Below are 25,918 nucleotides of genomic sequence, written 5' to 3' on the forward strand. Positions count from 1 at the left end.
CACCCACTATCCACTTCCCAGAGTCCCCTGACCTTCCATTTGTTCACTCCTTCCTGACCATCAGATAACAGCTCAAAAGTCAACTCCCAGAGAGGTTTCTCTTCCGTGTGTGTTTTTTTTTTTTCTTTGTAGCACTTAATATAATCTAAGATGGTTTTTTGTATTTGTTGATTCATTGTCTGTCTCCCTATTTTAAAATGTGAGCAGGCCCCTGAGGCACAGTCCCTTGCCCTGAGGGACTTTGTTGGTTCTCGGGTACCCAATGCCTAGCACACAGTTGGCGCTCAAGGAATGCAGGATGGATAGGTGACTCATTCCACCCAGGGCTCTCCATCCTAAAGCTACACCTGTCCTGAGGTCAGGTTTCTTGCCCTTGGCTTGTTTCTTGCCCTTGGCTATCTCAAGGGGCCCATTTCAACTTCAGAAGTAAGTTCATTGACAATCTTGACGATCATTGGCAATTTCCCTCTAAAGAGGCAGCCCAATCATCACGACCTCTTCAAACAGAAGAACGGCTGTGTGCCCCCTTTCGAGAGCTGGTGACGGGAAGGGAGGGGATAAAGATACCCATTTTGCAAAGGAGAACAGAGGTTCCGAATGATTTTAAGCCAGGATCCCTGGGCACAGACTTTTAAAGGGGAACTCTTTGATAGGCCCGGGCTTGCAAACCCGTAGCGAGCGCCGCCTATACGGCTCTCCAGGAGGACCCAGATCCCAGGCTCCGCCCCCTCGGGGGGCGTCTTGCGCAGGGCCTGCCCCGCTCTCGCGAGAGCTGGCAGGCGGAAAATGGCGCCGACGTGAGCGCGAGCCCGCGGCCGTCCAGGGAGTCGCCACAGCCTCAGCCGGAGCCGCCGGAGTCGCAGGAACAAGAGGCTGAGCCGGGTCGAGGATGGTGAGCGCGGCGCCGGGGGTTCGGGCGCGACGAACCGGCGGGTACTGGCGGGGCGCGGCCCTGTCGCATGCGCACCGTCCGGTCGACCCCGCCCCCACATCCGGGCACTCTCCCGCCGCTGGCTGTCACTTGGGGAAGCACCCCACCCCTGCTTCCTGGCCTGGCTTCGACTGGGCCACGCCTACAGCGCTTGGGCTCCGCCCCTGGTCCTTTTACATCCGGGTCTTAGCACCCCCAGGTTCGACTGCACAGCTGGAGCCGGGAGGGTGTATATTTCCGTCCTCACACGATCCACTGGACCACTCCTGGCCCCTCCAGCATGTTCCTAGCGGCGCCCTATTCAGAGCCCCGTCTGTATAATCTTCGTCCCGCCCGCTCCCTGTAGGCCACGCCTCTGCTGTGTAAGGGACATCCCACCGGCCCTAGTTGGGGTCGAGGGACTTCTTTCACATGAGTAATTGTTGACATACCCCTTTCTGCGATTGGGTCACCTTCCAGTTCCCTCTCAGAGGGTGGAACGCAAGAGGCTCAATCCACTCTTTCCCTCCTGCCCTCCCTTGATGATGATTCCCTAGGATGGGGGCTGACCATCCAGGTGATGTCTCCAGGGCATTCGCTACTTCACAAATGTCCAGCGGTCTTGGCGGGGCGGGAGGGGTGACCCTGGCTGATCCAGGCCAACGTGGGCCCAGAGGGGTTCTCCCTGCTTTTTCCTTCCACTAGGAGGAGGAACCCTCGGGGCCCAGCCCGGACATGCCGGCCACTGCAGAGTCCAGCTTCAGTGAGACTGACAAGGAGGTGTTGTCCCCAGTCGCGGCTGCCGCAGCCCCCCCCTCTTCCATGGGGGAGGACCCAGGCCCTGACCGGGCAGCCACACCCCCAGTGTGGGACCGCGGAGGGCCTGGAGGGTCCCAGCAGGGTGCTCCTTCAGCCCCAGACAGTGGCCAGCCTGGCCCTGGATCTGGCCTTGGCCCAACCAGCACAGTCTCGGGGACCAGCGAGGACCTGAGGCCTCCCAGACGACGCCAACAACCAGGTGATCTGTGATGGAACCTTCTGCGGGGGGTGGGGGGGGGAGGGGAGGGGGGGGGGATTACAGGCCTTGGAATAATGGAGAGGAGTACAGAGTATCTCCAGACTTGGGGCTCATCTAGAGGGAATCACCATTGAGCACCAAGTGCGCCCCAGGCTGTGGCTACAGTGATGAGCCATGCCAGCTCAGCCCCTGCCCTCCGGTAGTTCAGTCTGGTGGGGGAAGCAGAGGGTAAAGGCCTTGATAGGAAACCAGTAGCGTCATTCCAGCCTCTCTGGGGCAGAACTCCGGACAGCGTGGATGGGGGAAGGGTGAGTGACACCCCCTCCACTTCTGTGCATCCTTCAGGGAAGCAGATACCCTGCTCCAGCCCTGGATGCTGTCTCAGTTTCCCCAGTGTTCGAGACCTGGCACAGCATCTGCGTACCCACTGCCCACCCACACAGTCCCTGGAAGGTAGGGCCAGAGCAGGTGGTGGGGAGGCAGTTGGGGTGGAAGGCAGGTGGAAGGCAGGCAGAGCCTCCAGGCCAGCCTTGGCCACCGGTCTCCACTCCTGTGTCCTTCATCCGTGCCCCGCCAGGCAAGCTCTTCCGCTGTTCCGCCCTGAGCTGCACCGAGACCTTCCCCACCATGCAGGAACTGGTGGCACATGGCAAGCTGCACTACAAACCCAATCGCTACTTCAAGTGAGACCCTGACCATCTCGACTTCCACCTGTGCTCCGTGACCAGGCCCCAGGCAGCTTCTCCCACCCCTGGTTTGATTGCCACCACCTGGGGTCCAGGCCTTTGTCCCTTTCTAGTCAAGGGGGTTGGTCCCGGCAGTGGGCGCAGCCTCGAGCAAGGCCTGCCCTTGCCTGCGCTAAAGGGACTGGTTGCTGGAGCGAGTCGCAGAGACGCGGGGGCCCGAGCTCGGAAAGGGGCGGAGCATACGTGCTGTGTCTCCGCCCAGTCCCTCCTTCCCTGCCTGGAGGAAAACCGGCCACCTAAGTCAAAATTGAGACCTCCTATCTCGTTTTCCCAGGGCAAGGACTCGGAGGGGTCTGGAAGGGTCGCGGCCACACTGGGGGGCGCTTAGAGCAAGCTTCTCCCCCGCAAGTGGGGGATACGTGATTTGGGCTTTATGCTCCCTTCCTTACTTCCCGGCCTCGCGCGGCGGCCCCCCAAGTAGTATCGGATAGGCCCTACCCTTGTCCCCCAGGGACCCAGCCCAGCCTTGTGCCTGCCCCCAGGTGTGAGAACTGCCTCCTGCGCTTCCGCACGCACCGCTCGCTCTTCAAGCATCTGCATGTTTGCGCCGAGCATGCGCAGAGCCCAGCCCCGCCGCCACCCCCCGCCCTCGACAAGGAGCCCCCGGCGCCCGAACGTCCCCAGGAGTCAGACGCTGCGTCCGCGCCGGGCCTGCCGTTCCCGCTGCTCGAGCCCTTCACGACCCCCGCCCCTGCCCCCACCGGGCCCTTCCTGCCCTACTTGAACCCCGCGCCCTTTGGCCTAACCCCCCCGCGCCTGCGCCCCTTCCTGGCTGCGGCGCCCGGGCCGCCCGCCTCCAGCGCCGCAGTCTGGAAAAAGAGCCAAGGTGAGTGTGGGAACAGGGCCGCCTGAAGGGTGAACTGAGCTCGCGCGGACTTCTGACCTTGACCCGCCCGTTTACCTCAGGTGCCGGCGGCAGCCCGCGAAGACCCCAGGGCGGCTCCGACGCACCCTCAGGTGCGTGCAGGTGACCACCAGGGACGGGTGGAGGGGAATTTCTGCCCTGCGCCCTGCCAGGCCCAGGGGATGCTGGGAGGCAGCGTTGCCCACCCCTTCCCAGGTGGCCACAACTGCTACCCACGAAATACAAGATTTTGCCTTAAAAATTATTGGCCCCCGAGCCTTCGTCTGCGCCGGCGTTTCCGTGTAAAACCCGCGCCCGGTTCACGAGTCCTTCCCCCTGCGGTGGCTCCAAGGGGTAGGAGCGGGGGATTCGGATACAAGTTTAGTGTCCCCAGTTACGGAGGGGTGGGACGCGATCCGGGGAAGTGGATCGGCCAGACCAAACCCGCCCGTGCACGGGAGCCGATGGGGAGGCGGGGAAAGATCTGACCCGCACTCGTCCTCGTCCGCCATCCTTGGGGGTGGAAGGGTCTTCCGGGACTGACGGGGGCCCCGCCTGCCCGCAGGGCACGCGGCCCCGAGCCGCATCGTGTGGGAGCACACGCGCGGCCGCTACTCGTGCATGCAGTGCGCCTTCTCCACGGCCTCGCGGCCCGCCATGACACTGCACCTGGAGGACCACCGCCCCATCGCCCCCGCGGCCCCGGCGCCCGGGCAGCCGCGCCCCGACGCGCCGCCGGGTAAGGCCGAGGAGCGCGCGGGTGGGGAGGGCGGGGGCCCCGAGGCGAGGGGCGGGGCCGAGGCTCAGGCGCCCCCTCCTCTGCCCCACCCAGACCCGGCCCCGCTTGCACCCAAGGTGTCTCCGCTGCTGGCAGAGGGGGAGTGTCCGGTTTTCTCGCCGTTCTGAATCCGGCCGCGGGCGGGGGGCGGGGGGGAGGGGGGCTCAACTGTGGGTGTGGGTAGTTTTGTCGTTTTCGCGGGGCCTAAGATGGAGAGGGTGGGGGGACAATAAAGGAGACGCGATGAGCCAGCCTGTGCTGTGTCTGGGTCCCTTGCCCCTCCCAGTGCACAGTCTGGCAGCCCTGGGATGCTCATACCTTGGGAGGGGACAAGCTTCCCCTCAACCTCACCTCAACACCGGGACCCGGGTCAGTGCTACCCTATCCAGCAGCAGTTAGGACTGCCAGTGTCCTGTCTTGTCCCACCATTTCCAGAAACCAGATGGGATGGAAATCCCACGTTTATTTAAAAGTCCCAGGAATCAGTGGGGTAGGACAGGCTGGGAGGCAGGGCCTGGCCCAGCTGGAGCCACTTGCCAATCCTGAGGCCGGTGTGGACTCACAGGTGACAGGGCCCCCAGGGCTGGGCACTCAGGCAGGCTAGGCTCAGGTTTTGTCTTGGTCAGTGTCCTGGGGACCCTCCTCTTTGGCTCCCTGCTTTCACCTCTCCCCCTAGGCCAGCTCTGAAGAGGAAGGTGGGTCAGAGCCAGCCCCAGGGGGCCTGGCTCCTCCCTCTTCACCGCTTCCCTTTCAGTCTTCCAACCACAGGGATTTTCCCTTCCTTCCAGGGAAGTCAGTCCTGGGTCCGCGTTCAAACTCTGGGGCCACACTGCTGTCCCAGCCCTGTAGTCACCAAAACCCAGCGGGCCGAGCCTCCTGAATGTGAAAGCCTTCTGCGTTGTTGACAGCCACCCTTCAGAGGCTAGTTTTCCCTCCTGCATCTTGCCTCCCTCCCGGCTCCACGGTCCCCTAGCCCAGGCCTCAACCCTTTCCCTTCCTCAGGCACCTGAAGCAACAACTCTCCTGCCCTCCCCAACCCCCCAACAATCTGATCACCTCTGGAAACGGGGGTTTCTTCTGATGCCCACCCGGTACCCTTCCGTGGCTCCCCGCGGCTCTCTGGATGGAGACCGTGTTCTCCTAATAGCCCACAAGGCCCATCTTGAACCTCCCCATGCCCTCCCTCACCACCCTCCTCTTCCCCCTTATCCTCTCCTCCCGGGGAGCATAGCCCTTCCGTGAACAAGACGGCCCCAGCCTCCTTGCAGGTGAACAGCCCCAAACTCCAGAGAGGCCCTTCATCCTCTCCTGAAGGCAGGTGTGGGGGGTGGTCTGAGTGCCCTTAGGATCGGCCCACCTGCACCCAGGGGCCCGCCTGCCCACCTACCTGCCTGCCTTTGTGGCCACCCGAGATGTCACGGTGGGCTTCAGGGCTGTGATGCCCTTAATGGGGTTGTAGCTGAGACTCAGCTGGCTTAGGCCAGGTGTCTGTCCACCAGCACCTCCAGGCCCAGGCTGAGGCAGGTATCACCGAGCGCCAGCTGTGGGGCCAGGTGGGCCATCGGGGGATCCTGGGGCTCCAGGCCCCCTCAGAGCTCGCCTCTTCTCTGCCATGAGCCTTGGAACCAGGACTCTGACCCTGGAGAAGATTCAACCTCCCCTTTTAGTTTGTTAGTCCTTAAGATGGGTGTCACGATGCTTGCTCACTCCCTGGAATCCTTGTGAAGATTCAGAGGGACCAGGTGAGGGGGGACACTTGGGAAATGTTTCTGAGTGATTCACGTCCCTCTGCCCACCAATTCCATGCGTCCAAACTGATTCCACAGATGGTCCCCCTCCCCCAACCACAAAATGCCTGACAGCTGAGTCCTCGTGGGGCCCGGGCTCCGCCCAGCAGAGGGCGCCCAGGAGTGTCCATCTGAAGGGACAGGGAAGGACAGCAAGCGCGTCCCTGCAGGCGTCCACTTGGCCTGGCTGCCCCCGCCGCGGGGACAGGTTGGTATTGGTAAGAGACTGCGGGTCACGTGGAAACACTGAGCCTCTGCAGGCGGCTTATGTCAGCCGTGAGGCCGGCCAGGTACCCGCCCACCGCCCGGCAGTTGTCAACCATGCTCCGTCACCAGACTGAGAGGGGAAATGAAGGCTCCTGGGCACGCGTCCCGGACCCCTGCCTCTGACACGGATCCGAACACCCCCATCCCGGGCTCCTGGCTCCTCCGAGCGCCCCGTGGCCCCAGGATGGGCCGCCCACGTGCTCAGTCCTCTTCCACTGCGTGCACAGGGACCACGTGCGGCTCAGCCTGGCCTCCACCGCCGTGTCCATCCCCTACTCCACCCCCACCTCCGGCCAGGGCAGCCAGGTACACGGCTGAACGTGCCCACTCCGCCCCCGTCCCTGCCCCCCTGCCGTGTGCTCGGAACCGGTACCCTTCCCTAAACCAGGGCTCCAGACGCTGGTCCCAGCAGACACCTCCCCACCCCCACAACTCCCCAAGGCGGACTGAGGCCCGCGTGTTCACTTCGGGGGTTGGTCCCCGCAGCTCCATTTGTGGACCCGCCTGTCCAAGTTCATGGCTTCGCCGTGCAGACCAGCCTACGGCCACCGGAAAGGCTCCAAACACCAAGGGTAGTTGGGGGAATGCCCATAAGGGGGGCTGTGGGAAAATAGGGCTCTCCAGGGTGGAGCCCTCCCAACTGCAAAATCCAGAGTCCCCACGGAGTGGCTGGTCCTGGAGCCTGGGGAGTCACCAGATTGTCACCGGTGTCCAGTCCTTTGGCTTTGCCCTGGATTGGGCACCTACTGTGTGTTTCTGGCCAATAATCGCTTTTTCTTTCATTCATTCGTTTCCCTCTCTCACCAAACACTGGGAGTGTCGGTCACCCGGAGACCCAGGGAGGACCCACATCTCATCACCCCTGATCCCCCAGGACTCCTGAGGGGACCCACATCTGGGAATGTGACCTAGGGTGCATGTCTGCCCGTGCAGTGGTGAGGATGGGCGGGCACAGAGGCTCCAGAATCCTCAAGCTGTGCATCTTAGGCACGAACGGAGTCATTTCCGACCGTGCGGCCGGTGGCCTCCACGGCAGGGCGGCCACTGAACGGCTCCAGCTGGGAATGCAGCCCCCTCAAGACAAACCTCCCGTGTCCTCCTACACCCTCGCTACTCTGGGACATCACCTAGGGTGTCTAGGAATCTGAGGCTCCACCACAGACCCGGGGCAGAACCTGCACTTTAACGGGGTCTCAGGGTGACCCGTGGGCACATTAGAATCCCCCTCGGAGTGTTTAAGAAACCCCCAGGCGCAGGCCAATTAAGTCAGAATCTCCAGGAGCTTCCTTCCATCTTTCTGTAAAAGCCATTCCCGTGTATTGACAAACAGAATCAGGGCTCTGCACTCTCCCGGGAGGGATCTTCTCCCCTGGTCTGCGCGCCTGACCCTAACAAGCGCTGGCTTTGCCCCTCCCTTCACCCCCTCTTCACTGGTCTCCCCGCTGTCTCCATGTTCTTCCCACCCTCTTCTGGACACCTAGGGTGTCCGGGCTGGGCCCCCTGTCCACCACGGCGTCCATGGCCCATGTGACAGACAGCTGCCCCTACAATAGGGAAGTCCTGCTCAGAGCTGAGAATCCGTGGGGAAGTGTGGAAATGAGGCAGGCGGATGAGGCAACAAGAGCCGGCAGAAGGACCTCCCTCACCACGCTCCCCCAACTCCTCGGTCTCCCGGCCCAGAGCTGACCATGCCCCTTACCCACAGAGAACTCGCCCTCCCGAGGAGTCCTCCCTGGAGACCAGAAGTCAGCCAGCCCCCGGAACTACAGAGAGTCAAGAAACTAGTGACCGTGTTGGGCATGTGCTGACGGCCGATGCCCAAAGCATGGAGAGACAGCAGCGGGCAGGACGGGAACTCAAATGCCAGACAGGATCTGGGGGCAGGCAGGGGCTGTCTCCGCCTCCTTTCCTTCCTCCTCTGTCCTCCCCACCCCGCCATCAGCCCCCACCCCCGTGGGGCCCGTGGAGCAGAAGCCACAGTCACTTCCTGAAGGCAGCGGCCCAGCTCAGGTCCCACTCGCCCTGTGGCCCATCACCCGCCTGTAGCCATGGTGAGTGAACCCCCATCCCTAGAAGAGACCCCCCCGCCCCCCGCCACTGGCCACAGGCAAGGGGTGCTGTGGTTGGAGACTGGAGGGCATATTCCAAGAGGTGAGTGGTAGAGGGGCTAGGAAAGCCACCCAGGTAAACAGCAATGACCATCTCAGAGGCCCAGAGGCGGGAAGCAGCCGGGACTCACTGCTGGGACAGCCGGGGCTCCAAGGGGCCTACGGCCCAGGCTGAGGTTTCGACTTTAACAGGAGGAACACGTCAGCATGAAAAGCAGCCTGGTAACAGGAGACCAGCGTGAACACAGGGGCTTCCTACGGGTGACAAAGTGGGTCACGTACCCACTGCCCACCCTGCACCCCAGCAGTCACCCAAGTTATGACCCGCTGATCCTGATTTCTCTGGTCCTGTGGGTCACCCAGGGAATCCTTGGCCCCACCCTCTCCCGGAGGGGGGCTTTAATAGAGGTACTTCAGGCCCCGGGGCGGGAGTCACTACCTTTCCTCGTTCTCGGGATAGGGAAAGTGAGGCACAGACAAGAGAGCAAAGTCCACACGGTTCTGCCCTGCCCCCACCCCCACTCCCCAATCTCCTAGGCCCCGGGTGAAGCCAGGATTGGGGGCCTGCAGCAGGGCCACCTCTGGTCAGAGCCGGCCTGGCCTGTCCGCCTGTGTCTGTGACAGAGGGTACAGGGCCGGTCAGACTAGGTGTGCCAAGGTGCACGTGCCTGTGCTGCCGCTTGGGCCTGCCTGCCGGTCAACTGTGAGTGCCCTGACCGTCAGCAAAGGGTGTGTGGGACTGTGACCCTCAGCCCACATCTGCCGCCGGGCCTCTGTGTCTCTGTGTCTCTTTCTTCACGAGGCTTGTGACAGACTGGACGTGGCTGAATATGCCTTTGTGTATATTTATTTCTGCTGAGCCCCCACAGTGTGCCAGGCACTGGAAGGAGAGCAACGAATGAGCCAAGTCCCTGACCTGCCACGGGGTCTGGGGAGGGTAGAGCGAACAAAAAAACAGAACAGTCAGGGCACATTTATGAAACAGTGTCAAATAAACTCTGTGATACTTTGCAGCAAGTACTAAAAGTAAAATGCAGGTCAGGGGGACGGGGAGGACCGGGAGGGGAGGGGGAATCGATTTTTTTAAAATATGGGTGGTCTAGGAGGAAGGCCTCTCTAATAAGGAAATATCAGAGATGTGGTGCCCGGGGGGCTCAGTCGGCTGAGCATCCAACCTCGTCTGGTTCGTGAGTTTGAGCCGCGCATCGGGCTCTCTGCTGTCAGCACACAGCCTGCTTCAGATCCTCTGTCCCTCTCTCTCTCTGCCTTTCTCTCTCAAAAATAAACATTTTTTTAAAAAAGAAGAGAAATTATCAAGAGCAGAGACCTGGAGGTGGAAGAGGCGAGAAGCAGGCCATGGGGAGAAGTGTCACGGGCAAGGGGGCAGGACAAAGCCCCAAGACACTGGGGGACGGGAGGGGGGAGGGCGAGGGGGACGAGGAGGTGGCCAGGCGAGGAAGGATCCAGGTAGGAGAGGCCAATGGATGGTTCAGGGCCTTCATGAGGTCTTTGGCTTTTACCATGGGGAAATAAAGGAACATTGCTGGATTTTGAGCAGAGGGGATTCCTCTGGTTGCTGTGGGGGCAGGGCCTGGCCAGAGATGAGACTGGGGGGCGGTGGGGGGTGGGGGGGGGGCAGGAGACCCAGGAGGAGGGCCTGGGTTCCTCCCGCCCGCATGACAGTGGTATAGGCAGTGACAAGTGGCTGCATTCTGGATGTATTCTGAAATGAAAACAGAAGGTACTAGGAACAGGGTATCTCAAGGACACCTGCAAGGCACCACCAACTGAGGGGGGACCGGGGGAGCAGCAGGCTGTGAGGGAGCAGCAGGGGCCTGGGTCCTGATGGGGGTGCGCCTGGGGGCACATATGCAGTGCCTAAGTGGTCAGGGCTCCGGGGAGCCTGGAGACAAATGTGGGAGTCCTCAGCCAACACTGGAGAGAGCCAAGGACACAGTCAGGGGAAGAGACGTCGGCAGAGAGTCCCCGCCTGACTCTGGCTCCATGTTCCTTAGGGGAGCCATCAGGACTTCCGGAGCCTTCAAGCAAAGTTCCAGGCCTCTCAGCTCGAGACCAGTGAACTCCCCAAAAAACCCCTGAAGCCTGAGTTCCACAAACCCCTAAAGAAGCTTCCAACAGCTGAGCTAAGCGAGCACCCCAAAAAGCCCCCGCAGCCCGAGTTCAATGCAGTGCCCAGGAAGCCTTCGCAGCCCAGTTTCGCTGATCTGCCCAGGAAGCCCTCCAAACCCGAGTTCAGTGAACCCTCCAAGAAGTTCCCGCAGCTCGGGGCCCCTCAAAAGGCCTTGCCCCCCCCAGAGCCCAAATCCAGCGCCTTCCCCAAAAAGCTACAGCAGCCTGAGCCCAACGAGGCCACCCCAGACCCCTCACAGCCCAACTTCAGTACCCTCCCCAAGAAGCCCCCGCAGCCTCAGGTCGGTGGGCACCCCAGAAAGCCCTCACAGCCTCAGGTCGGTGAGCTTCCTAAGAAGTGCCTGCCGCAGCCTGAGTTCAGTGAGGTCCCTCAGACACCTCCTTGGAAGGTGGAGACTAGTGGGCCCCACCCCCACCCCTCAAAGCCTGACGTCAGTACCCTCCCCAAGAAGCCCCCACAGCCTGAGTTCGGTGGGCACCCCAGAAAGCCCCTGCAGCCTCAGGTCGGTGAGCTCCCTAAGAAGTGCCTGCCGCAGCCTGAGTTCAGTGAGGTCCCTCAGACACCCCCCTGGAAGGCTGAGTCCAGTGAGCCCCACCCCCACCCATCACAGCCTGACTTCAGTACATTTCCCAAGAAGATCCCAGCCCCTCAGCTGAGTGACCTCCCCAAGAAGCTCCTGCACCCTGATTTTGGAGACCTCACCAGGAGGGCCTCAGAGCCGGAAGTCAGTGTGGTTCCCAAGAGGCCACGGCAGTCCGAATTCAAAGCACCTTCCAAGAAGCCCCTGCAGCCCGAGCCGGGGGGCCTCCCCAGGGTGGCCTCAGAGCCTGAGTTTGGCCTACTCCCCAGCAAGTTCCTGCAGCCTGAGTGCCAGGGGCCCCCCCGCAAGTTCTCACAGCCCGAGCCCAGTGCTCTGCCCAAGAAGCGCCCGCATGCCGAGTTCTTTGGTGATCTTCCCAGAAAGCCCCCTCTCCCTGGCTCTGTTTCGGAGAGCTCGCTCCCCACTGCTGTCGCGGGCCCCGGCCCCAGGCTCCCGCTCAGTCTCACTCACAGCGGACGGTCGAGGCTGGGCCTCAAGCAGGGCCACCCGCCCCGGCGGAGGCCTCTGCCCCCTGCCAGCAGCCTGGGACCCCCTCCAGCCAAGCCCCCGCTGCCCCCAGGCCCCAGGGACGTTCAGAGCTTCCGGAGAGCCGCAGCTGCAGCCACAGGTGGGTCCACAGGTGGGTCGCGGCAGCCCAGGCAGAAAGCCGGGGAGAGGCTCCCGCCAGGGCCCGCCTCCCTCCCGCTCTCCTCCCCCCACAGCTCTGAGGAGGGCTCGTTCCGCTGCTGCCATCCACTTCCAGGAGCAACAGACGAAAGACATCCCGCAGTGAGTGTGGGGGGCAAGCGGCCCCGGCACAGGCCCGAGGCCGCAAGAGGCCCTCATCTCAGTATCTCTGCAGGGACCAGGATGAGATCTACGAGCTGTATGACGACGTGGGGCCCACAGACCACTCCGGCCCCAGCGGCGAGGGCAGAGGTTTGTGGGTGGTGGGGCCGAGCCCTCAGCCAGACCCTCCGCCCAGGCACCTGACCATCCATCGCCAGGGCATATTCTGCCGCGCTGCTGGCTGAAGCCAAGTGACCACCCGTCTCCCTGCCAACACTGAGGGAGAAAGCAGAGCAGGAAAGGCCCTGCGGAAAGGTCGGACCAGCCTCTGGTGGGCGGAGCAGCCAGTGGGTACGGTGTTGGCCAGGAGTGCGGCCCGGGGCGGTGGCAGAAGGGGCGAAAGAGCCGTGGAAGACTGCGAACGAGGACTTGGTGGTGTGTGAGCCACCAGGCGGGTGAGAGCGAGCCCACGACGCGGATGAGGCCCGCGTTTCGAGCCCAACGCCTGGGTGCAGAGCCAAGGCACCCTGAGCTGGGGACAAGGGGTCAGGTTCCACACAGACCTGTTGTGTCGGAGGTGCTTGCGGGACTCGGGCCTAAACTCGGGCACGGGCTGGAGACGGACACACCTGAGCCTGTGGTCCTCGATACTCTGTGCTCCGGGGTCCCAAAGGCCCCCTTTTCTCCCTTCTCCCCAGTCTCTGCTCCGAGAGAGCAGGAGGACGGCGGAGCCGACCCAACGTGTCCAGCCCACTGCAGGGTCAATGCCTTCACCAATTTCGAGTGGGGGGAAAAAAAGCGGCTTCCGTGCAGGCACCCTACGTGCACGTCACTGACCCTGCACGACCTCCCACCCACCCCCAAGGCCACATCATGCCCGTTTTACAGATGTGGAAGCCTGACCCCACTAACTTGCCCCAGCTCGTTGTCAGTACAGAGGAGCCCAGGTCCTGTGGTCCTGGTTCCCCCGCCCCACCTTTCGAAGGGCTTCCTACAGGGCAACGTTTTATTAGGGGTGCCTTTGGGACGCGCCCGCTTCCTCCCCACCAGCCCCCGCACCAGGTCTGCTGCCTGCACTCCTCCTTCCCGAGCCCCTCCTGCTTCTCCTGGGCTTTCCTCAGGGGCTGCTTGCAACACCCCTCTGTTAGCAGAGCTTCCTGGCAGGGCCCCTCCTGCTTCCGCTCCAGTGAGCCTCCCGTGGCTGGGGTTTGGGGGCCGCTCTTCGGGACAGGGACATGGGGAGAGAGGGGGTGACTCTGGTAACTGTCCAGCAGTCTTGCAGGCATGGCCCGCCCCCGTCCCCAGCCCCAAACCGGCCAGGCACATCCCCACCTCTGCTCACCATCCCTGCCAGTGGACAACTGTCTCTCCCCATTCCGGGTCAGTCGTTCTTTGCGATTCCAATCAAATACACTTCCCAAATCTTTCCCTTCTCAGACACTGTCGGGGGGCGGGGGGGGGGGGGGGGCGACTCACTGTTAGTACCGGTTGTTCCAAAGGCTACTTGGCCTTTCCAAGTCTAGCCTCCCACTCTGCCTCACTCTGGAGCGGTGGCGGCCCTCCTCCAGAGGCTCCTCGCACAGCAGGGGGCTTCCCTGGAAGGCGCTGGGGCCAGACCTAGGTGGTCCCAGGACCTGAAGGGGCCATCCTCAGAGCCCGCCTTACTTGTGTGGCCTGATTTGGGTCCCACCGCCAGGGAGCTTGGGCTACAGGTGTGCCAGGAGGGTAGGGGCCCCGGAGTGCCTCCGGGAGGAGTGGGAGCAGCGGGAGGGAGTGTCCTGGGTAAGACTATGGATGGCACCATCCGAGCACCGGGCCAAGGAGGCTGGAGTCTGAAGTGAAAAGGCGGGGGCTTCAGGTTCTGGATCCTTCACTCAACTGGTACTCACGAGGCTCTCGCTGTAAGCCAAACCCTCAGTCAGCAGGCTCCTGCCTGGAAGGCTGGTAGTTTGCCAGGAAGTCAACCCTGACCTGGAAGACTCACAGTATACAGTCTCAGCAGCAGCCAGGCCAGTCCAAGAACCCCACCCCACCAGCCCCTTCGCAGATGCCCACTTCATTTGCTCAAGGATATGCTTTCACCTTATGTTTGACCCAAATCCCATGACAATTCCCAGAAGCCAGCCTACCCTAGGAGACAGACATGAAATAGCCTCAAAAGCCCACAGACAAATCCTCCCTCTACCATTCACCAGCTGGATGACCCGGGGGCAGACCGCTTTACCCCTCTCTGAGCCCTGATTTCCCTCCTCAGCAAGCTGGGAATGACTGTATTCTCCGCTACGAGGAAGGTTGTCATGAGGGTTGGAAGGAGTTACTGTGGTGAACGATTTCAGCCTTGCCGATCATGCAGTAACAGTTACGAAAATGAAAGGCGATGCACTAGAACTCACAGCCCAGGAGAAAGGCCTGGGGAGAAGATGGGGCCGGTGGGCAGGGTGAGGGTTGGGAGGGGACTGACGTCCTGAGAACTGACACAGGGAAGGCTCCGTTCCCAATCAAGCCACCAGGGTTGAAAGGGAGGCCTAGCCCAAGAGTCCCTACCCTAACTCAGTGTTCTCCCCGCTCCCAGATGGGGTGCCATCTACCCAGCAACCCCCCAGGCCGCCACAAGACCCAGAGCTCAGGTACCACAGGGCAAAGGGTGTGTGTAGAACGGGGTGGGGCCGAGGTCTGGGAGGTCAGGAAGGGGACGGGGGTGGGGTGGGGGGCACATCTTGCTCAGGACCCTCCAATTCCTCAGGAAGGAGAAGGCCCCCCAGCCCCAGCAGTTGCCACCTGCAGACCTTAAGTCTCTGAAGCAGATCCGGAAGGCAGAGAAAGCCGAGAGGGAGTTCCGGAAGAAGTTCAAGGTGTGAACACCACAACTCTGTGAACAGGAGCCCTGGGAGATCTGGCACAGCCCTAGGTGACCAAAGCCCTGGGGTGATAGCACAAAACAAAAGCTCTAACTTCTCCCTCCCCAGTTTGAGGGAGAGATAGTGATTCAGACGAGGATGATGATCGATCCCAACGCCAAGACGCGTCGCGGGGGTGGCAAGTACCTGGGGATCCGGCGTGGGGAGATCCTAGAGGTGATCGAGTTCACCAACAAGGATGAGATGCTGTGCCGGGACACCAAGGGCAAATGTAAGTCAGGCCAGAAAGTCCTAGGGAAACGGGCCGCCACCAGAGCCGGGAGCTCACCTATTCCACTCTTTTTGCAGATGGCTACGTGCCCAGAACAGCTCTACTGCCCCTGTGAGTACTGACTGGCCCTGGCTGGGGGTGGGGGGTAGGGGGCTGGTCAACGGGCCGAGGTGACCCTTACTGACCGAGCTGTACTTTCCGCCAGGGAAACGGAGGTGTATGACGACGTTGGCTTCTAGGGTATGTAGGTGCTCTAGGTGGGCTGGAAGGGATCACGGTGCCTGGAAGGAGGTAACCCCTCCCACACCCCGTTTCCCCAGGGGCTGCTATCTTCTTGGGGGGTGGGGGGGGGCAATGGAAGTCACCCTCCCTTCCTTGGCAGACCCTCTGGAGAGCCATCCATTCCCCAGGGGACAGTAAGGCCCACAGGTGTGGGTACCCAGGACAACCTGCCCGCCCAGCCACCTGCTAACCCAGGAGCCTTGGATCCCAGCTTGGCAGTCACAGAACCATCCAGGCTCGTGCCTGACTGCATACATGAACCACATAAAGCTCCTATTTAAAGCGATCCCTGCTTCTTGTCTTTTCTTTCTGCCCTGACTGGCACCCAATGGAGACATGATCTCCTTGGGGGTCTGTGAAGTCAACCCTGTACCCCCACCGTCTCACCCATCAGGGATAAACACCAGGAGAAGTGTGACGAGGAGGTGACAGCAAGGGTAGGACGCCACATCCAAACACAACAAGCAGTGGCTGCAGCTCCACGCGGGCTGCCAACAGCTGTCTAGCCCAAGTGGACCTATGTGTGAGGTCACATCCTGGTGGACGGGGGAGGGGTGACCCAGTTCTGACAGAGCCCAGGTATCACGCTCCGCCTGAGCTGCTACAGGACTAAACATGCTCAGAAACTCACACCCTGCCTGGTCTGTGGTAGCTAAGAAACGCTGCCTTGGACTGAACGTATACACCCCCCCAAACACACAAACATTTCCACGTTGAAAGCCTAATGCCCAATGTGATGGTATCTGGGGGGGTGAGTGGAATTGGTGTCTTTATAAAAGAGGAATGAGAAGCCCTCTGTCCCTTCCCACCATGTTGAGATTATAGCTTACAAAGTGTCGTCTATGAACCACGATCAGGTACCCTCACCAGACATGGAATCTGTTGGGTGTTTTGATCTTGGACTTCCCAGTCTCCAGGACTGCGGGAAATAAACGTCTGTGTTTAAGCCGCCCAGTTTATGGTACCTTTGTTATAGCGCCCGAAGTAGACTACGACAAAAGCCAAACTGGAAATGAGCCTGACACGATGTCTACGCCCCAAAGAGTAACTGTAAGCAAGGAGGGGGGATGGCGGCTTTCAGAACCACTAACATCCAAGTGCATGCCAGCACTGGAGAATCCAAGTCCGCTCAGTTTCCAGAGAGTTCTCCTGAAGTGGCTGAGGCCCATGTCCTCCCCCCATCGGCGTCCACACACACAGCAAGGATGGGGATGCGACCCCCAGCGGCCAGAGCTCCAAGGGTAGAAGGAAGACTGGTTCTAGCTCCCCAAACCTCAGGTGGAGGCCCCACAACACACACGCAAAAAAAGCAAGCGTCTTTTCAGGAACTGGTATTTATTATCAAAGTCATATTCGATGTCAACAAGATGCCACAACTACAAAAAAAATTGCGCACATTGCAATCTCAATGCAAACAGTCAAATGGAACCCCAGTCATTAAAAAAGTAATTCAAATTACCCCAAAAAGCAACTGAATTTTTTAAACATCTTTATACATCCAGCCAACAAATTAAAATGGTTAACAAGAAAAAATACAAATTCAGAGGTCTGGTATCGATGTTTAAAAAAGGCAACTGCTTAAGCATTTCTATCAATTCGAACATCAATCTCTCGGCCACTCAGCTTCATCCCATTCATCATCCGGCAGGCTCTCTCAGCCACCTCTGGCGACTCAAACTTAACCACACCGCACCCCTTGGACTTCCCGTTCTCCATCTTGATGTCGGCATACAGCACGTGGCCTGGGCACAGGGAGGGAAGAAGAGACCACAACTCATCAGGCAAACCCAGAGCTCAGCCTCAGTCTGGGCTCCACTCAGTCCAGATCACCTGTTGGATTTCGGTGGACAGAGTCAAAAGGGAGAGCGGCCCTGGCACATGAAAGCTCAGAACGCAGCAGCCGGAACCCAGAGACGATGGCCCTCAAGCCACGTTGCCATTCTTCTGCCAAAGGACAATAATCGGACCGGCCCGCGACAAGACCTCCTGGCAGCTTCACACGCGCATACCCTTACGCTCGAGAAAGTTAAGAGGGGGGCCGTGTGCAGCCAACTTTATAGGTGAATTTTGCAGAGGCTTGGGCTTCAGGACCCCACGCCACATGTGCAAGGCCATCATGATACAATGGACACTCTGTACTGTTCAGATAGAAGCTGCATCCTAATTAGGAAGTGGGTTGCACATATTTATTCAAGCACTGATTAAGCATCCAGGTATGTGTCAAGCACCATGAAACAAGTCTGTAAGGGGGAAGAGCAAAGGACAGGACCATGCAGCCTGTGCTAAGGGACCCACGTTTCTAGAGCCATTAACTCAGCCTGAGGGAAGGTCAACATCTCCAGGGCTTCTCAGCAGAAAGTTCTGAAAGACCTTCACCAGAAGGAAGGCTCTTGCCATCCCAGCTCGAAAATAAAGCACTTCTGAAAAATGGCACTTGCAACTCAGGGTTCAGGAACAGGAAGGAGAAAGGAGATGAAAGAGGAGGGACTAAGTTGCCAAGGGGCTGGTGAGTTTCTCTTTTGGCAGCCGGGTACCTCCGGGCCTCTCAGGCCGGAGAGCAGCATGATCCAATCTGACTTTTCAGACTGCCTACTGTACAATGTGGAAACTGAGGAGTGGGGAGAGGGCACGAGGGCGTGCTATGGCTCAACAGCTGCCCCAAGAGAAGAACCAGGAGAAGCAGCAAAGTGGTGCAATCTGAGCCAACACTGAAACAGGAAATGAGTAAAGACGCTGAGGAAGCCTTGACCCAGCAAACCGCCCAGACTCCTGGCTTAGGCCTGGGGCTCCCACTTGACAGGGTTAAAAAACCAGACAGAGGTGATGTGAGTGAGGAGCAGGGGTTCACCCGGTGACAACTTCACTTCCTTTTGGCCACAAAGCGAACCAAATGGTGGCCTGGTGTGCCGGGAAACCAGAGCCCCTAGGCCTCATTCTCTCTCTCTCTCTCTCTCTCTCTCTCTCTCTCTCTCTCTCTCTCTCTCACACACACACACACACACACACACACACACACACACACACACACACACACACTCACCCCTGGGAACTCCTGGGCAAGTGCTCTCTGAGGCATGAACCAACAGTGCTGTGGTAGAAAGCAACCTCAGATCAGTATTTGTTTTATTCAGCTTTGTCACTTAGAAGCCATGTGACTTTGGGAACGTGACTGCCTGACTCATCTGTAAAATGGGGACATCACCTCCTTTCAAAAACCATAGAAGAATGAGGTTGAAATGAGAACACAGGTGAGAAGTGTCTGACACATAAAAGGAAACCCAACAGCTGGCTTGACTATCTGCACAGGCAGAAAAATGGCAAGTCCCATCAGTCGCGAGTCACGGCAAGTGGCAGTGAAGACCAGGATGGGAGCTTTGCTTCACCCCTCAAATGCATCACTAACAAGCTAAGACTGCGGAGGCCACACAACACACGGAAGCACCTAGAAAGCCTTTTCTCAAACACTTACCACATTCGTTGAATTTGTCTTTTAGCATCTTCCATGTAAAATCAAATGGGAGCTAAAGGGAAAAGGAGAAACTGATGAGTGACACAACCAAATCCTAACACCCTAACGCATAAACCTCAGGGTCTCTTGGGGGCGGGGGGAGTGGTTCTTGCTGCACCAAGAAACATCTCAAACTGAGATGATCAGCAGAGAACAAAACAAGCCTGCCTGGAATGAGGTTCTAAACCAGCACACCAAGTACACTTCCTTGTTCAACGTGCAGAAAATGCAGTCGCCTACGGTGAGCGGCCCACAGACCACTCGACAGTAGCTGAAGGTGGCCAATCTGGTAGAAAGAGAATTTAGATACAGCCCTTTATCCCTCGGTCTGCCACGCCCAGGTACAGCGGCCCTTCAAGCCAAGGGAATCAAGCAGCTAGGGCTCCCGAGCTCACGGTCGGTTCCACCCAGCAGTCCGAGAAGCCCCGGCTCCTGCTGCACACATACCGCGTGCTCTTACGTTCTGCCCTGATCCTACCAGCACCAAACTCTGGGGACGGTGGCAAGGTGGCCTTCTGTGCTGCTACTCTGCTCCCCTCCTGGGGGCACCCCCCTGACTTCGACCCGCCCCCTCCCCCTCTGTGCGTACCACCACCAAGAACCTGCCCAAGAGCCACTTACATTTCTCACAAATATCTGGCAGGCCTTCCTGGCCACCCCAGGAGCATGGCCTCCAGCTCCGCCAAAGGAACCTGCGAAGCTTCCTCCAAAGTTGCCTCGCTCCATCTCGATGGCGCGGTCAAAGCTGGCACCGCCACCGCCGCCCATGGCCAGGCCCATGCGCTCAATGCCAGCGCCCAGGGCCGGACCCATGGCGGGACCCATGCGCTCCAGGCTGTTGGCGCCCATGCGCTCCAGGCCCATGCGCTCGAGACTGTTGGCGCCCATGCGCTCCAGGCCCATGCGCTCCAGGTTGTTGGCGCCCATGCGCTCCAGGCCGGTGGCCATGCGATCCATCACAGGGCCCATGCGCTCCAGGCCAGCCCCCATGCCTGCGGGCACCATGCGCTCCATGCTGAGGCCCATGCGCTCGATGGCAGGGCCCATCCGCTCCACACCAGAGCCCATGCGCTCAATGGTCTGGCCCACGCGGTCGATGGGCGCGGCCATGCGCTCGAGGCCAAAGCCCATGCCGGCACCCATGCGCTCCACTCCGGAGCCGATGCGCTCCATGGTCTGGCCCATGCGCTCGATGCTGGAGGCCATGTGGTCGAGGCCCAGTGGGCCCATACGCTCGATGCCCGAGCCCATGCGCTCAACTGAGCCCATGCGGTCCATGACCAGGCCCATGCGCTCAATTTCGGAGCCCACTCGATCCATGCCATGGCCCAGGCCTGCGCCCATGCGCTCCATGCCGGCACCCCCAATGCGGTCAATGCCAGGGCCCATCCTCTCGATCCCAGGCACGCTGCCTCCACCTCCACCTGAAACGAGGACACAAAACACAGGCAGATATCAGGGACTTGCACGCTACGTGCACGCACCACGCCAGAAAGGTGACCTGGGTACAGAGACCGGGGCACTCCACAAACTCAACCACAGTTCAGGAATTAAGTCCCACGACAATTTATCATGAGACACCCCTCAAATGTGGACAACTGTTAAGGCAGGGTAGCGAGGACACCATTCTTCCTATTTCTGTGCCACAGCTGAAATGTCCATAATAAAATTTAAAAAGGGACAAAAATCCACCCTGGAGCACCTGTGTCAAAAAATGTTCTCCACGTTACCTCGGAAGTTCTAGAACTCGTAAACTAGCTCTGTGAGCCACGGTGGTCAATTTCAGAGAAGCTGAGCTCTTCCCACCACCAGACACTGAGAAATGCTCTCAAGGGAGGAAGCTCCAAAACGCCCCCTCAGTCAGCCAGTGTAATGGATTTACTTGAATTGTATGGGACAATTCAAATCCCTCACAACCTTTATCCTCTCCCAGCTCATCCCTCTCTCAGATGCATGCTGGTGGCCAGTCTGGCTGAATTTCCTTAGCACCTCTAGGCATAAAGAAGCTAGTAAACGGCCACATAATTACTAAGAGATAAAGAAAACAAACACCAGTATAGATCCTCTATGTCTAGACGAACAGACACCCACTTCCGGGGAACCTTACTCTGTGAGGAAAACCACTGAATGACTTATGTGTAACTACTCTGCTGGCTTTCAAGGAAAGAAGTCGATGGCACTGCAGAGTGGATTCTACAAACAGCCTGAGGTCAGTTCTCAGTGCCATGGTTCAGCTGGACACATGCTGGCAGGTCCCTGCCAGCAGGACCCTGTGACGGCCGATAACTCTGGACAAGGAGGGTCTGGCTCCACCACCAAGGCCACTGCCCACCACTTTTCCACATGCAGAGCCTAAGGATCCCCCCTCACCTCACCACCACCAGCACCACCTGCCTGTGATGAAGGGCAGCTGAGCCCACAGCCAGCCCATTACTGATCCGAGCAGCCCGGTGCGACATGTAAATCAAGAGGAAACTCAGTTTCTGTAAGTGAGTCTCTAACGGACAGAGTGACCTCACGTCACTCCACTTCTCCATGCCCGTTTCCTTAGTAACAGTTAATAACAGCACACCGAGTGGCAAAACATAAACACGGTTTTACAAATACTGACTTCCAAAGCAGAAATTTCTTAGGAACTATTTTTTTTTTTAAAAGTAAGATAACTAGAAAGGGTAGGCAGCATGCTCAAGAGGATCAGAAATCAGGCTGACTCCCCGGATGCCAACAGTAGCAGAGAACTAGGAAAAAACGGTGCCCACGTGGAGTTCTAGAATCAGCACACCACAGAAATAACCAGCAAGTGGAGTAACCAAGGAAATGTCAAAACACTCAGAGCCATGGGCGGGGGAAATCAAGCTGAAAAAGTACATTTAGTTTTAACTACCCATTAAAAAAAAGCACATTAATGGAAGCATATATTCCAAAATGTTTACAATACTCATCACAGGGCAGTGAAATTGCAGAGATTTACTTTCTTTATAATTTTTTGAATCTTAGTAAGAGTACATATAAATACTTTAGTAATTATTTGTTAGGTATGGAAGTAGTATAGTAGGCTTTTATAATTAAGTATTTACTTTTAGGAATTTGTAATTTTATAGTATTTAAAACAAACCCCCAAATTACACGGACATTATAACGACAATGGCCAATGCTTACATAGCACTTAGTAGGCACACTTTTCTATGCATTAATTCATTTACTCTGCACAACAACCCTATGAGGTAGGTACCAGTATATTCCCATTTTACAGTATGCAAAACAGAGGTTCAGTAACTTGCCAAATGTCACACAGCTAGGAAGAGACAGAGCTGGTTCCCACCCAGGCAGTCTATTTTAGAGCCCGTGCTTTTCACCACTACACTCTACTATCCCCGTTAATAACAGCCTATTCTAAAAATCAAAACATCAAAACTAAGCGTTTCCTACCTCCTCCCTGCTTTGCAATGATCTCTCCTCTCTTCAGTGCATTACTTAGGATTTCTAAGGAAATCAGGAAGAAAAAAAAATTAGCCAAATTTCTCTATGGTAACAGAAACTTGTTTATTACAGATTCCAGAGTAAGAATATTACTAATTTAAAAATAAAACAAGGGACAGGGGAAGGGGTTAAGAAATACACACACAGAGACAAGATCATTTTACTGGAAAACTGTTAAGTCCTTGATGATGGGTCATGATATTAGGATCCCATGTAGCTCCAGAGTCTGAGGCCCAGTTGGCAACACCATCTGGGAATGCATCCAGCAGAGCTAAGGAAGACCAGGGTGCACCAATGAACTGAAACTGAGGAAGTCAGAGCAAGAATGGGGCCAGCAGCAGTTTTCTAAAGCAGTCCAGACCCTCAGCGCTCCCACTGAAGCCTGCGCTCATCCTCCCAGATCCAACCAACACCTCATGGTTGTCCTTTAGAGCAAACTAAAGCTGTAGTTACTTACACTCGCTGCCCAAACCCTGAAACGCAGCCGCAACTGCCCGCAGCACTGAAGCGTCACCTCATTAAGTCGTGCAGGGACTCCAGCAAGCTGAGCCCACCAGCCCCACCTGGAAGGAGCTGGGGGTGATGCTGACTAAAGTGACACAGCTTCAGGAAAATAAAACCCCCAACACATCCAAAACTCATCCAACACCTCGTCCAAAGGAGAAAACACTGTCGCCTGCTTGCCAACAATTCATCCGAACCTCTTTAAAGTCTGTCTGCGCATCTCATTTTAGGCCCATGACCGCAGAGAGTAACCCTGAGCCCACAGCTGTTTCTGGTGCTACCTGCTAAAGGAAGGACACAGGCAAGCACACACCTCCAGCCTGCAAGAAACAACACACCTCCAGCCTGCAAGCACAGGGCTCACTTATTCTTCCGTGACACCTGTGATCCTGCTCAGCATACCCAGGCCTAGGTTCACCTTCCTAAAACGGCACTTAGATCAAACTAGTCCTGCACACATCCTTCACAATCAGCCCACCACTGTTAAAGAGAAAGGAAAAATTCTTTTCATGGGCAAAGACCTCCCTGTCCTATAACTTGAACCTGTTCTCTCCACCCCAGGTAGACCCTCACCTCCAAACCTCTGCATCTGATGCTGTCAGCCCTCTTTATCTGCCAGCACACCCTCTACCTACTACCTATGCTGAACCCTCTCAGACACCCAGCCCCTCCAGCTTAAACCACATCTCCTGCACTCATCTTTTTGTATTCCTGCTTGGATCCCATGCTCTCTGAACAGAGCACTTCTATCAACCACCGAGAGCAGTGCTTTTTCAAATCTTAACACAGAGAGAAAATGATCACCTTTGGGTGGTGTTCACATGGCTGCCAAGGGCCAAGGAACCAACATTTCCACTGGCACCCTCACTAGGCCTCTTCTACCAGAGGGGCCTCTGGTGCTGCCCTGAGCCACTGGGCATCACCTCCACAGCTGCCATCACCTCCTTCGAGATCAAGAAACACACAACTATCTCCCTGTACCACCAAGTACAGTGGCCTGCAGAAACCAGGGCAAAGATCTACTGCCTTGATAGAAGGGACAATGAATGGGGAGGCCCTACAGAAAATACCACCAAAATGATTCCACTTGCGGGGGGGGGGGGGGGGGGGATCAAGAACTGAATATTAAAAAAAAAAAAAAAAAAAAATCATAGTCTGAAAACCCAACTTAAACTTATTTGGTACAAAGACACTTTTACTAAAGTGGGTCTGACCACAAGGAGCAACAGAAATTCCAGAACAAAGCCCTCTGCTCCTGCCCCTGTCACTGTGCAAGGCCTCAGCACAGAGAGACAAGGGAGGGATGGCAAAGTAGCAGGAGACAGCAAGGCCTACAAGGTGACACTTCTATTCAGGTCAGGACAGAAGACTCTCCTGCTGCCACGAGAAGTAACGACCTCACCAGATCCACCTCCCGCACCTCTGCGAGAAACGAGGTGAAGGCTGCCAGCCTCATCACGGAGGTGACAGGCACCACAGAGGGGCAAAGGATTAAAGGCTCAGGGCAGGAACAAGTGCCTGTGGGAGCAAAGCCATGTGCCATCTTGTTCTTCTCACCTCACTATCCACAAATCGCTACTTGCAGCCAAAGGACTGTAAGTTTTCACATGTTTTTTAAACTACCCAGCCATTTTTGGGGCACCTGGGTGGCTCAGTCGGTTAAGTGTCCAACTTCAGCTCAGGTCATGACCTCGTGGTTGGGGAGTTCAAGCCCTGCATCGGGCTCTGTGCCGACAGCTCAGAGCCTGGAGCCTGTTTCAGATTCTGTGTCTCCCTCTCTCTCTCTCTCTCAAAAATAAATGTCAAAAAAAAAAAAATTTTTTTTTAATAAAAAAATAAATAAAAACAAAACACCCGGCCATTCCATGACACAAAAAGCAAAGCCAGTCAGACAGTAAGAAACTTTTAACTGACCTAGTCGCATACAGATAATGAATTCATCCCCCAAGTTCTACAAATTTGAAATAATCTAGAATAAAGTTATAGACAGTCATATCAAACATACAAAAAAAAAAGTAAATCGTCACTACCCGCCTGGTAAGACACAAGAAAGTCAGTCCTTCCAGCTACTTCACATGCGGGGAGGGAAAAAGACATAGAAGTCTCCCCAGACTCAGAGTAAAAGGAAAACAGTTTCTAATAGTTCCTGGTTTCCATGGAGAACACAAACACAAAGAGGACGGGAGTCCCAGAGATAATCCACAGAAGAATCTTGTCTTACTGATGAACTGGATGATGAATCTTTCTACAGCCTTCATAAATTCTAAGAATACAACTAACACAAACAAGACAAAAAGGAGCCTAAAACCTCACACCTAACTCAATGGGTCCCCTAAAGACAGAGGCTGAGCCCTCTGCGGCAGCCACCTAGCAGCCTCACATCTGCACAGAATGAGAAGCAGGTAAAGACGGGGGAGGAGCGCGGACCGATGCTCCAACTCTGCTTGGACAGAAACAAACTTAACAGCGCAGAAATGGACAATCTCTTTGCGTCATACTAACAAAGAACTAAGCTGACAGATTCTCAGAAACATCTAAACTCAAAACAGCAGGGAAGGGAGAGACACTCCGGGCAATGCAACCAAAACTGAAACGAAAGTTTCTCTGCACTTAGGCCCAATACTCCAGGCTTTCCAGCACCAGAACACTTCTCTAGTTCCCTGAGGCCTCTTGTAAAGGCGTCAGCAATCACACCACACCGTCCGCTAACCAGAGCACCATGGCGCCCTGGACAAGGGGACTCACACCCCGCTCGGCAGGGCCTCAGGAGCCACTACCACCGCACTAGATAGCCAGTGTGGTGTAAATGCAGCAGCTCTAACTCCCTCGGCAAGCAAACACCTTATACCGATGCAGCCAAAGAAGCCATTTGAAAAGACTATCAAGGAAACTGGTGCTATTGATACGAATAAAAAATTTAAGGACCAAAAGCTTTTACCTAAGTCCAGAAAACAATGTTTTAAAAGACGATGGAAAGATAGCAGACTCTGCTTAAGAAAGAACCTCTGAGTTGAGCATGAGCCCCGCTCACGTGGG

At 57.2% G+C, this 25,918-nt stretch overlaps 3 protein-coding genes across 17 annotated transcripts in view; 2 read left to right on the forward strand and 1 right to left on the reverse strand.

Moving 5' to 3' along the window:
- Positions 1-744: 744 nt before the first annotated feature.
- On the forward strand, positions 745-4,548 carry ZNF414 (zinc finger protein 414). 4 transcript variants are annotated; one of them, XM_078443511.2, is made up of 8 exons: positions 745-892; positions 1,616-1,928; positions 2,274-2,381; positions 2,506-2,611; positions 3,157-3,500; positions 3,581-3,641; positions 4,084-4,257; positions 4,351-4,548. In XM_078443511.2, the coding sequence occupies exons 1-8, from the start codon at positions 890-892 to the stop codon at positions 4,478-4,480; spliced, it is 1,239 nt and encodes a 412-aa protein (XP_078299637.2). In that variant the 5' UTR covers positions 745-889; the 3' UTR covers positions 4,481-4,548. The 4 variants fall into 4 exon arrangements, with proteins under 4 accessions (XP_078299637.2, XP_078299639.2, XP_078299636.2 ...); XM_078443513.2 differs by having other exon boundaries at positions 3,581-3,631; XM_078443510.2 differs by having other exon boundaries at positions 3,581-3,631; positions 4,084-4,548.
- Positions 4,549-7,947: 3,399 nt separating this feature from the next.
- On the forward strand, positions 7,948-15,676 carry PRAM1 (PML-RARA regulated adaptor molecule 1). 4 transcript variants are annotated; one of them, XR_009609483.3, is made up of 10 exons: positions 7,948-8,401; positions 10,474-11,818; positions 11,913-11,979; positions 12,053-12,129; positions 14,552-14,606; positions 14,723-14,831; positions 14,946-15,108; positions 15,186-15,219; positions 15,314-15,399; positions 15,491-15,676. XR_009609483.3 is itself a non-coding variant. In XM_060630053.3 (10 exons), the coding sequence occupies exons 1-9, from the start codon at positions 8,399-8,401 to the stop codon at positions 15,345-15,347; spliced, it is 1,887 nt and encodes a 628-aa protein (XP_060486036.3). In that variant the 5' UTR covers positions 7,948-8,398; the 3' UTR covers position 15,348; positions 15,491-15,676. The 4 variants fall into 4 exon arrangements, 3 of the variants coding, with proteins under 3 accessions (XP_060486036.3, XP_060486037.3, XP_078299635.2); XM_060630053.3 differs by having other exon boundaries at positions 15,314-15,348; XM_060630054.3 differs by having other exon boundaries at positions 10,474-10,890; positions 10,927-11,818; positions 15,314-15,676.
- Positions 15,677-16,706: 1,030 nt separating this feature from the next.
- HNRNPM (heterogeneous nuclear ribonucleoprotein M) overlaps positions 16,707-25,918 on the reverse strand; it is a 40,027-nt gene continuing 30,815 nt past the window's right edge. For 6 of the 9 annotated variants that reach the window (XM_060630052.3, XM_060630051.3, XM_078443504.2 and 3 more), the window contains 4 exons: positions 22,328-22,381; positions 19,520-20,322; positions 18,860-18,911; positions 16,707-17,132 (listed from right to left, as the gene is read on the reverse strand). In XM_060630052.3, the coding sequence (XP_060486035.1) occupies positions 16,969-17,132; positions 18,860-18,911; positions 19,520-20,322; positions 22,328-22,381 (1,073 nt within the window). In that variant the 3' untranslated portion in view covers positions 16,707-16,968. The remainder of the gene's footprint in view (positions 17,133-18,859; positions 18,912-19,519; positions 20,323-22,327; positions 22,382-25,918) is intronic. The other 3 variants (XM_081791474.1, XM_081791475.1, XM_081791473.1) reach the window with 1 other exon arrangement.

Source organism: Panthera onca, chromosome A2 (genome assembly GCF_046562875.1).
Source record: "Panthera onca isolate mPanOnc1 chromosome A2, mPanOnc1 haplotype 2, whole genome shotgun sequence".
NCBI lineage: Eukaryota > Metazoa > Chordata > Mammalia > Carnivora > Felidae > Panthera > Panthera onca.

Coding starts and splice junctions, on each gene's coding strand:
- ZNF414 (XM_078443510.2), top strand. Junction 2,612..3,156: donor AAACCCAATCGCTACTTCAA/GTGAGACCCTGA, acceptor GCCTGCCCCCAG/GTGTGAGAACTGCCTCCTGC. Junction 3,501..3,580: donor AGTCTGGAAAAAGAGCCAAG/GTGAGTGTGGGA, acceptor CGTTTACCTCAG/GTGCCGGCGGCAGCCCGCGA.
- PRAM1 (XM_060630053.3), top strand. Junction 11,819..11,912: donor AGCCGCAGCTGCAGCCACAG/GTGGGTCCACAG, acceptor CTCCCCCCACAG/CTCTGAGGAGGGCTCGTTCC. Junction 14,607..14,722: donor CCACAAGACCCAGAGCTCAG/GTACCACAGGGC, acceptor CCAATTCCTCAG/GAAGGAGAAGGCCCCCCAGC.